The 11543-nt window shown below is 37.8% G+C and overlaps 1 protein-coding gene across 1 annotated transcript; it reads right to left on the bottom strand.

Moving 5' to 3' along the window:
* Nucleotides 1–622: 622 nt before the first annotated feature.
* On the bottom strand, nt 623–5439 carry LOC143573277 (polyadenylate-binding protein 2-like). The gene is made up of 9 exons (XM_077058202.1): nt 4736–5439; nt 4468–4586; nt 3226–3882; nt 3052–3129; nt 2313–2402; nt 2105–2245; nt 1854–2030; nt 1071–1256; nt 623–995 (listed from the first exon to the last, which is right to left on the bottom strand). Exons 1-9 carry the CDS (start codon nt 5034–5036, stop codon nt 759–761), a joined length of 1986 nt encoding a protein of 661 aa, XP_076914317.1. The 5' UTR covers nt 5037–5439; the 3' UTR covers nt 623–758.
* Between the last annotated feature and the right edge of the window lie 6104 nt (nt 5440–11543).

Genomic DNA, 11543 nt, shown 5'->3' with positions numbered 1-11543 from the left:
CCATCAGTTTGTCAGTTTGTGTCGTTGTGTCAGATGGTGTTTCCTTGTATTGTATAGCCCCTAAACGAACCGTATAAAGTTATACGACTCGTATAACACTTATTTGACTCGTATGGTTGATTTTTTATTGTTTTGAATTACTTTAAAATTATAAATATTTGAAATAACAACCGAGTTAGTTATAAAATAAAAACACGCAATTTAAAAGTACATATTTTGTTTCATACTAATTAAACAACCCACAGCTCGTATAGGCTAAAGAAAATGGATACAAATCGTGGGTCAAAGTACAAATTGACATGCCGAACTTTTTTCATGGAATCTCGTATAGACCCTATACAAATCGCATATGTCAGATATGATATGAGAGGCTATACGAGCCAGGAAGCCTTTATGGCTCGTATATGGGCTATACGGCCTACTGAAACATTTGTCATCATGTCATTTCCGTATATTTGTCAATCATGTGAGACTATACAACTCATATAGCCTCTATACGATCCGTATAAACTATAAAGTTATTAACACACCAAGACGTGGTGTTTAAATATATAAACCCTAATTAATAACTTTCCTTGTAACAAACTCGAATAAGAAGAACAAAAAATGTGACCGTTCCCCTTTATTCAACAAAAATAAACCATCACCATCAATAAAGTGAAGGTTACAAACACTCATTTATTAAACAAACAAAAGCAATACCAAAATCTCCTAACCATCTTTCAAAAAATAAATAAATGAATAAAAACTCATCATCATTAACTAACGAGGTTTTCATTGAGTGATAGTGAAGCAAGCTGAGCTGATGGACTGTTAGCTTGTTTCACATTTCTAAGAACCTCCATAGCCTCTGCAACCTTTGCCTTCAACGCCTCGGGTGACTCGAGCAAATGCAACACCTCGGTCTGGTCCATCTCCAACAGCATCCCAGTCACCTTAGCCGCGTGCTCGTGTTCCACTTGGTCTACCAACGGGTATAGATTCTCACCCAGCATCTGAAAAAGTCAAAGTCAAAGTCAAATTGTTAATTGACTACTAGTGTTTTATTTGGTTAGTTTAGAGATGAATACTGTTCTCTGCTGCTCGGGTGATGCGTTAGCGAGGGCGGAAGCCAATGCTGTGATGGGCATTGGCGGTTCATGTGGAAGCATGCCGCCCATGTCGTAAGGTACTGGAAGCATTCCTCCACCAACAGCCGCTGCCGATGCGTATGTGTCCCTTGCGGGATAACGGTACATGCGGCCTCTTGGAACCATCTGAAAAAAGAATATTAGAAAGTGTAAACTACTTATTTTTGCTTAACTTGATGCATGGTGATAGAGTTTGCTCATTTTAACCAACTTCAATGCAAAGACGTCGACCTGCGCATGTAAACAAGTCGAGCCCAAGCTAGACTAGGCTCGTTTAACTTACAGCAAGTTTTAAGCTCTGTTTGAAAGGCTCAAGCTCGGCTTGTCTAGTATTTATATTAATTTATTTATCTATATTTATAATTATTTTAAGTATATTTTTATAAATAACAAAATATATATTGTTATTTTTATAATAACTTTATATATAATAATAATCATTATTATTATACAATATTAAGTATATCAAATAAAAAAGTATATAACTAATAGGCTCGTTTAGTGAACAAGCTTATTAATAGGCTCAGGTTCGATTCAAGTCTTTATCGATCCAATTTTGAATAGCTCACAAGAGGCTAGGCTCGTTTACACCCCCTACTTATTCACTTTTTTTCATTTTTGGAGAACACAGTCAAGTAATTACGTGTTATACTTATATTATTATAAAAACATATTGATCGTTTTAAAATTTCTAGTTCAAAGTTCAAACCATATGTATTATACCTGATGCTGCATCATTGGAACAGGCTGCTGATTCTGTTGCACAGGACCGCTTCCCCGCCTCCCGCCAAGGCGTTGATCCTGCTGCCCTTGTTGAACAACGGGCACAAAAAAGTTTGGCATTGGACCGCCGCCTGGCCTCATTCCAGGTACCAATTGCTGCTGGTAACCAAAACCAGCCTGCAAACAAAAGACACAACATGTTTAAAGATGCAAAAAACACACAAACATGTTTAACAAGAATTAAGAAATACCTGTGGAGGAATTATAGCAGGGGGAGCTTGGCCATAGAATAACTGTTGGCCCATACCGGGCCCACCAGGAGGATACATGGGCATCCGAGGAGCCATCATTGAAGGTGTCATTGCAACTGGCCTCATTTGTGAAAACTGTGCCTGGTGACAACCAAATTCTTTTGTAGTCATTAACTTAAAAAACTTATAATAGACTGATAAACTTTACCTGTAGCCTAGCCCTTCGCTCTTCTTTACGTTGTGCAAGAGCAACATAAAGTGGTTTGCTCACAATCATTTTCCCATTCATCTCGGAAAGCTATACATAATTTCAAGTAAAGTATGTTAGTTTCACCCATAGCAACTTAGGATGTTTAAAAAGCTCGTGGCTTGATGAAATTTGTTTGTAAATGAGCAGAGACAGCTGAGTTTGTTTGTATACGAGCCGAGCCAAGTAAGGGTTGGTCAGGCTCATGGCTCGTTTATATTAAACCCCAAATTTGAACATATAATATGAATAATATATCATACAAAAATAATGAAAAGTAAAACAAAAAATGATACATATATTACTTTGATTCTGTCTCTCAATCCTTAAAAAACAAAAATAATACGTATAATGTAATAAGTTCCCAAGTTTATCTGTATTATGTGTACGTTTAAAAAAAATTATTCGTTTATTATATATCAATATATGTAAAAAAGAATTATAAGTTCTGTCTTAATCTTTAGGAAAATTTTAAAATAAAAAACAAGCAAGTTCGACAAGCCACGAGCTGGCTTGAGCTTTTTACAAGCCAAGCTCTAGCTCGGCTTTTTAGCTCGTGAAAACAAAAGAGCCATGCCACCTCGTTTAACTTCAAACTCGAGCTTGTGCCTAACCTGGCTCGGTTAAAGTTGGCTTGGCTCACTTACAAGCCTAGATAGAATATCATACACATAACATTATAAACCAACATGAATCTTACAGCTCGAGAAGCCTCTCCAGAAGACGAAAACGCCACAAATCCAGACCCTCTACTGATTCCACTAGGATCCCGCATAACCTATTAACAAGACAATCTCAAGTCAACCCATAATAATGCAATAAGAAGTCAAAGACGCCCAAAAAAACAGTTAAAACTTAAAAACCAAAACTAAACCTTGCATGAAGTGATTGTACCATACTCAGAAAACAGCTCCTTAAGTTTATCATCATCAATAGTGTCATCCAAATTCTTAACATACAAATTAACACCTTGAAACTTATCAACAGCTTCTTTCGCAGTCTGTTCAAACCGACTCTTCAATTCAAGTTCACGTTCGGATTTCTTCTGAGCCTTACCAACATACCACTCTTTCTCATCAATCTTTTTACCATTTAACCCCTCAACCGCAACAACAGCGTCATCCGCACTCTCAAAGTTAACAAATCCAAAACCTTTAGACTTCCCATCTGCATCTCGCATAACAACCGCACTTGTAATCGTTCCATACTCACCAAACATCTTTTTCAAATCTTCATCAGTTGCTGAATCAGAAAGGTTTTTCACATAGACATTGTTGAACTTTGCCCTGCTTAAAGACGAGTCACGTTCTTGCTTACGGAGGAAGTGACCGACGTAGACTTGTTTGTCGTTAATCAGCATACCGTTAAGTTTGTCGATTGCAGTTTGAGCGGCTTCTTCGGTGTCAAACTGCACGAATCCATAACCTTTGGATTGACCGGTGTTGTATGTGGCTATCTTGCAAGAAAGTATGTTTCCGAAGCTTGAAAACGTGTCGTGTAATGCTTTGTTGTCAATCGACTTATCCAAATTCTACACAAGATAAAGAAAATGATATTAAGTGAATCGGTTGGTGAAAAATCTGTTTACTTCACAAATGAACGAATTTGAACACAAATTTTTGTTCATGTAATTAAACAAAAACAAATGTCTTTTACATTTATTTATATTTGTTCATTTATGTTCATTGTTCTACGTCTGTTTAAATAATCATTAAAACATATGTATTACTAACATTAATTAAAAATCAATTTGATTTATACACTTCAGAACCTTTTAAGACCTATTTAAAACGAGTGATATTTTTGTTAAGTTCTAAAATGTTGGATGTAAATGTAAAGATGCAGACAGTATGTTAGACTAGAATTTGGATATTCACCTTTAACTCTTTACGTTTAGTTGGTGACTGTTTGTTTGTTTTCACTTACGTTCGTTTATAAGTAATAAAATTAACAAACGAACATGAGCACGTTCAGTTTCTTAACGAGTAAACACGAACAAGGAAACTCGTTCATTTACGTTTCCGTCTTCGTTCATTTGTTCGGTTAAAGTTATATATATGTGCTAATACAAATAAACCCCAAAAGAAAACAAAGATATATAATGATAACATTATACCTTAATAAATATATTTGCAGTTCCACTTTTGCGAATGCTTGGATCCCTATGAGAATACATGATGCGAATCGCCTTCCCATTAACCGTAGTAAAATTCAGTACATCGATAGCCCTTGCAGCTGCAAAAGATTCAACAATACCAATTGCATCACTCGGTTGCACATGCAATAATCAACAAACTATAAATATAAACATAATAATAACTAACAATGCATTTTAATAACAAATACACAAATGCTGAAATGCATGCATGCATGTAAGCACTAACCATCATTGGGGTTACTATAATTAACATAACCATAACCAAGCGACCGCCTCGTGCTCAAATCCCTACAAACCCTAACAGACACCACCTGTCCAACCTGATTAAACAGATCATACAGCTGCGAATCAGTTACATTTGCTTCCAAATCTCCAACGTAAAGCGACGTCGTAACAAACGACTGGTTTCCACCCGCTACAGCCGCAGCAGCCACCACGGCAGCCGCAACACCGCTGGCATTGGTGGCCGCTGCAGCCACACCGTTGGGCCCAGATACCGTCGGAGGTTGAACCTGAATCTGTGCCATTAATTTTGTAATGAATGAATAATAAATAAATTGTTTATTGACGATGATCGATCAAATTAACCGGATCGATCAAAACCCTAATGAATTGGTTTTTTTTTATTTATTTTTTGGACGGCGGATGAAACTGCACTGCAATGCCGGCCGACGAGCGGTGTGGATGTTTTGGTATTTTATAATATAGATACGAGGATGAAATGGAATTAACACTACTGGTTTTAGATGTTATTATTGTTGGAGTGATCACCGCCGTTGATTCTGGTTGTGAAAGTGTGGACCGAGCCCTCACCGTTGGATTTGATAAGATTAATGTGTACGGAGGTGATGATGTGTTACGTTTATGTTTTGGGCTTGTTTTGGTGGGTTTGGGAGTAACATTTGGTGATGGGCTTTAACATCTTGTCATATTAAATCGCCAGAGGTGAAAAAAAAAAGCCGGTTTCGGATCCGATCTTACCCTACCCGCGTGTATGGATTGGGCTTTGGGATTCTTCCTAGAACTGGAACCGATACGGACCCGGTGGAATTGGTTCCACCAACATATACATGGTCAAAACCAGACCCGACCTTACCTGAAACCCGGAAAACATGGTCAAATACCCGAATATACCCGGAACCGGTTCACATCCGACCATGTTTTGACTTTTGTTGACCATACATGGAACCGATTCCTACCCGATATCGGTTCACGAAAATACCGGTTTGTGCACCTCTATCCATCGCAACATACATGTTCTTGTCACATAAGATTTAAAATCAACATACAAAAACTTGTATTTCTTCTTTAATTGTTATTACCCATTCTTGTTTCAAACTTCTTTTCCCTTTGTTTAATCTATATCAAGTGTGAATGGGGCTACACTCAAATGTTGTTCTTGCTCATCAACTAATGGTTTTTAGTATTTAGTTTTAACATTTTGATTTTTTTATAAGTGTTTTATATTAAACTTTAGGTTATATGTTACTTTTGCCATTTATCATGACATGGTATCCATGATTGCCTACTAACCAATTAGATTAGGTAAATGTAAATCACATCTTATGCTAGATAGTTAGTTGTCTTAAACAATATTAAATTTTAACTATAAAAACAAATAAAATTATTTTATTGTCTAAAATATAAACCAATCAAAAGTTATATTAAAAATATATAAATAATAAAAATAAACCTTTGCCGGTTTACTGATGTTCGCTAATCTTTATATAAAATAAAAACATTTGATTATTTTATAATTATAATTGATGATTAAAGTACTGATTATTTTAAGTTAATAATTAACAGTCAATAATGCCTATCTATAACTGTTTGGTGGTTATGTTTTCTGGTTAATTGACTTATTTTTATACCTGAAAGGCTGAAAGGTGGATTGTTGATCTCATATCATTAAAAGGTGAAAACATACTTTCGGCCAAAGCCTTATAACAATTAACATGAAACAAATTAAGGGAAAGTGACATGTAGAAATAGAAAAGTCTCCCCAATATTATTAGATAAACTATAATGGAGCAAATAGGATAAAATAATTTGGAAAGTAACACTTAACACCAAATTCATTATAAAAATGAGCAGATTAAATGTATTAATCTGTGAATCCGAATTATTTAACTAAACATGTCATGGGCTCAACGAAAAAGCGAGCCAAATTCGTGAAGACTAAACCTAAGCCAATGACTTGATGTTAGGATGATGAGGGTCAAAATTCACACCCTTAATCTTTACTATAACATAATATTAGTTCTATTATATTTATTACGTTACATTTCTACAATGCTACAAATAGTTTAATAATATATCATTTATTTTATGGACTATTTCATACATATTAGCTGCTTTTATTTTCTTTTTCTAGTAGTCATGCCACCACAGTTGTTACTCATGTCGATGTGCCTCATTTTTTTTCGAAATGTTGCAGATTCATTATAATGTTATTTTACAGTTCACTAACAAAAAACTGGAACTTTTGCGACAGCAGAATTCGTGGGAAATTTGTCGGAATAGGCCCTTAGCGACAAGGTTCCCACAAAAACTGTTTGTCGAAAAACCCCTCGTAGGAAAAGTTGTCTCCGACAAATTTCTGACCAATTTTCCTACAAAATATCGACCGAAACTTTCGTCGGTTTTTTCCGACAATATTTCGTCAATATTATTTTTCATGCCCTCTGACGAAATTGCGACCATTTTCCTACAAAGCGGTTATTTTATAAATTATTTATCATTAATTAATATTAATTATTATTATTAAGATTAGATCAGAAGTATTATTATTTATATTTATATATTTTTAATTTTAAAGCTCCGACTATTTTCTGACCACCTAAAAAACTAATTTAACTTTTTATTTTTTACAATCCCAACAATTTTCCGACAATTCTAAAAAAAATTTTATATTTTATATTTTACAAAACATTCAGCTTTCCGACAATTCTAAATTTTAAAAATATACTAATAAATATTGTAGAAAAATAGCAGGGAAATATTGCTGAATAATACCAAAAAAAACCTGCTTTAATATATAAATCACAATTTACAACCAAAAACATATTGTAACAATTACAATTACTAATCTGCTTAATTTTTCAGAATTTATTCAAGTTGTTTTTGTAACTTTTGCTCCATTGTATGACGTTACACCGGCTCTCATTCCCGTTCAACCCGTTCTTGTTCCAGCTTTCATTCCCGATTTCTTTTCATTTGTTCCAAACGGTTTAACAAATTATCTTGAGCAATATCACACTCTTTATATGGGTCAAACATCTTGGACCTAAAGTTTGTTGAAACAAAAATAATTAATGCATAACACATATTTACTTAGAAAACACACATGCATATCGGATCAAACAGTTTTCTTTTCAAAAGCATTAAATGAAAACCATATGCAGATCCTTGAATTATAATTCAAAAGGGCGCACACACACACATATATATATAGATATCATAACAAAGTGCGCAAAGTCTATAAGATTTGGACAATCATCTATTTGCTTTATGATAAATTAAACTGTGAAATACTAAGATCCAACAAAAATATCACCCAAAATAATTTCATGAATGCAGCACATAATTTGCTTATAACCAAACATTTTGTAAACTCAATAAACATTCCTAGGAACTATCTTGGATTCGTATAAGCTAAAGCCACCCACAGTCCATTTTAAGACATTCTCTACTTTCTTAAAAGATTGTGCAAGAGGCAAAGAGAGCATGCAGACAACTTTTTCCTGTTATGACTTTCAAAAATAATTCCAACTTATTTCAATGGCAACATTCTGTATTCATATATTTTAGATCAAAATTAACAATCAAACTAACTTAAATAACATGAAGCTCATTAAACATAGGATGAACATGCTGGTAAACAAAACCCCAATAACTCAAACTAGATTAATCAAATAGAAGCAAACAATCATTACATTAATAAAATAGGATTACTCATCATGTTGAAGGAGTGAAGTATACCCACTGTTGATGCCCTAGAACCACCTCCATTGATGTTTCCCTAGAATCGCATTCTTCATCACTGAAGTAATAGATCACAAAGATTAGAACAAAAAATCAAGAGCACATCCAACCTGTTAATGATAAAAATTAACCTTGAAATTACCTTCTTTCAACATATAACACCCCCTGGATCACCGTGTACTTTTTGCCGCCAAGAAATAAACATGTTGGGGGGAAGAAAGCACCCGATTCATTGAATTCTTCAATGATAATAGTAATTTCATCAACTTTAAACTAAACAAAAAAAACATATGTGTCTAATCATTGGTAAACAAGCTTAAATTCTTTTATACAAAGACATGGCATGATCAATTTGACCAGGTTTATGGTGTTTATTAGAAACAAAATTCCATTGATGATAAACTATATTATCATTTATCAAATGAACCCTAACTCACACACCATATATTTATTGAAAATTGAAATCAATCCCTAAAACTATCTATCACATGAAGAGGTAGGTCCCAGCAGAGCACAGTTTGACCCGCAAGACTCACCTTGAAGAGGGACGTCTGCGCAACGACCAACTGCTTCCGCAGGACCCACCATGCTCAGAGATGAAGACCTTACGCGCAGTACGCCAACTGTTCCCGCAGGGAAAGCCTCCCAATGGTAAAGTACCCCGCTTGTTCCCGCAGTTGCGGATACAAGCCATCAGGGAAGGCTACCCGCACTGATAGCAAGGCTACACGCACAAGGCACTAACTCTTGATACTTCAGTAATGTCACCTGAAGGAATGAGCAAGGCGGGAATACTCCCACCCAAATGAGCCAGTCCATATGCTTCTGGAAGATCTTTTGTACTATACCTGCCAAGGTATGGGCAAAACAGACGATCTGACCAAAACAGCCCATGAACCAATCACAGGGTGACAGCTCACCGACAACAGTACGAGGAGGAGCACCCTCTAGTACTGTTTGTCACTATTAGCCGCTGCCTACTCACCAACCCTTACTATGGGACGTGCGTAGCCTACAGTTGGTGGAACAGTGCATAGCCGGCAGTAAAGGAACAGTATACAGCCGGCCTTGTCACTATCGGCCGCAGCCTATCCACCAACCAGCATGGCTTGTGCGTAGCCCACTGTTGGTAGAACAGGAATACTATTCAGCCGGCTGTACCTTCTTGGAAACCTACCTTCGGCTATAAATACTCCAACACCTTGGAATGGTAAGGACATCATCTGATATCTCATTATCTTATCTTCTCTAGCAATCTCATAATATACACTTATATTCAGAGCAATCTAGTCTGATTCTCACGCCGGAGGGTGGTCACAAGGAGGCACCCCCCCCCCCCAATTCTCAGTGACAAGCTCACGGTGTCTGTTTTGCAGGTTATCAGAAGAACCATCTTTGCCGGACCTAACCCCTCGTGGGAAACATCTATTTAACCCCCAGATTATCCGTAATCTGCCCGGGGTCAATTAGTGTTTCTTCATTGGCGCCATCCGTGGGACCAAGCTATAACTAATTCTTAGTTTTTTCAAAATTTCTGAAGAAATGGTTAACGTTACTCCGGTCCCAAAGCCAGTAAGTGACCAAGAAACCCCGGTAACCACAACCCCAGCAACGGGGAGGAACACCGGCGGTTATACAAATTTTACGAACACTACCCGGTTACCCAAGCCGGGACAAGTGCAGTAAACAATATTTCACTGGGTGATGCCCAGTTGGAGAAACGGACGAGGGTCCCTCGCCAAACACTCGATCAAGTTAAGGCGTGGGCCGAAGCACGTCAGAAAGAGTTCCAAGCTGAGTTGGATGAACGCTTGCGTTCACTTCAACAGGCTGACGAATTCGGCAGTACTCGCCAACATCTCAACATGAACAGTGAGTGCGAGTACTCGGACGATGAGCGGGAAGAATCCGATACCGACGCAAACCCTCGCCATAAGGCAAAAGGGAAGCGTAAGGAAACGGACTTCCAACCGACAAGGAATTTTGGAGAAACCTTTAAACCAACGAACGCGGGGAGAAACCCACGTGACTTCTCCAAAACCTTTAGACCAACTGCTGCAAATGCAGGAAAGTCCAAGTTTGCAAGGGACATTGCGGAAACAATCGCCCCGAGAAGTGCCAAACAAATGTCCAACATCGGCACTTATGATGGTCTATCCGACCCAGACGACCACTTGAACAGATTCATTGCGGGGGCAACCGTCAGTAACTGGACGGAACCCACGTGGTGTTATATGTTCCAGATGACTCTGGTTGGAGCGGCCAGGGCATGGTTCGATCGTTTACCGGTCCACCACATCTATGATTGGGCGGACTTTCAGAACAAGTTCAGCCAACACTTCAGCCAACAGAGGAAATATACTGAAGAACAGTGGACGATCCTCAACTGCGTTAGAGAGGAGGATGAATCTTTACTAGACTTCATCACTCGCTTCAACTCCAAAAAGCTGAGTCTGGGCAACATAAGTGAAGATCTTGTTCGCGTCGCTTTCATCCAGGGCGCCGAATACCCAGAGCTTATCCGCACATTGACGGGTAAGGACGGCATGCCATCCACATGGGATGCCATCATGACGGCGGCCAAGCGCTTTGCCGAGACGGAGAAGCAACTGGGAAGGGATCTTCCCCAGAGTACACACCTCTACACGCAAAAGACTAGAGAAAACAATGTTCGGATCGCCCGGCAGAACAAAAAGAGGAAGCTAGGTATTTGGCAGTCAAGGATAAACTTTGACACCTCATCCAGCTCTCACCCTCTTGTTGGCGGAAGAGATAACACACACCCTTCAAGCCGAAAACACCGGTGGACGCCACTCACCAAAAGCGTCACGGAGATATTCGCCACCGAAAAACTACCATGGCCAAAAGCTCCAATGATCCGGCAGCGACCTAATTCGGATCAAAGCAAATCCTGTGACTTCCACGGGACAAAAGGTCATAGTACGGAGGAGTGTACATCCTTGAAGGATATTGTTGAAACATTCGTCAAGGATGGAAGACTTGCACACCTTGTGGCATCAATCAAGAAGGGAGGAAGGAATGATAACCGG

Source organism: Bidens hawaiensis, unplaced genomic scaffold, assembly GCF_021521415.1.
Source record: "Bidens hawaiensis isolate Kalapana, Puna unplaced genomic scaffold, B.hawaiensis_p1.1 tig00026291_1, whole genome shotgun sequence".
NCBI classification, from domain to species: Eukaryota; Viridiplantae; Streptophyta; class Magnoliopsida; order Asterales; family Asteraceae; genus Bidens; species Bidens hawaiensis.
This window is presented reverse-complemented; position numbering and strand designations above follow the sequence as displayed.

What these genes read in the sequence shown, in the direction of transcription:
- LOC143573277 (XM_077058202.1), bottom strand. Translation starts at nt 5,036, where the DNA reads ATGGCACAGATTCAGGTTCAACCTCCGACGGTATCTGGGCCCAACGGT. An exon ending in TTATAGTAACCCCAATGATG is followed by an intron (nt 4,587 to 4,735) that starts GTTAGTGCTTAC and finishes AATCTTTTGCAG; the next exon opens with CTGCAAGGGCTATCGATGTA. An exon ending in CTGCAAATATATTTATTAAG is followed by an intron (nt 3,883 to 4,467) that starts GTATAATGTTAT and finishes TATCTTGTGTAG; the next exon opens with AATTTGGATAAGTCGATTGA.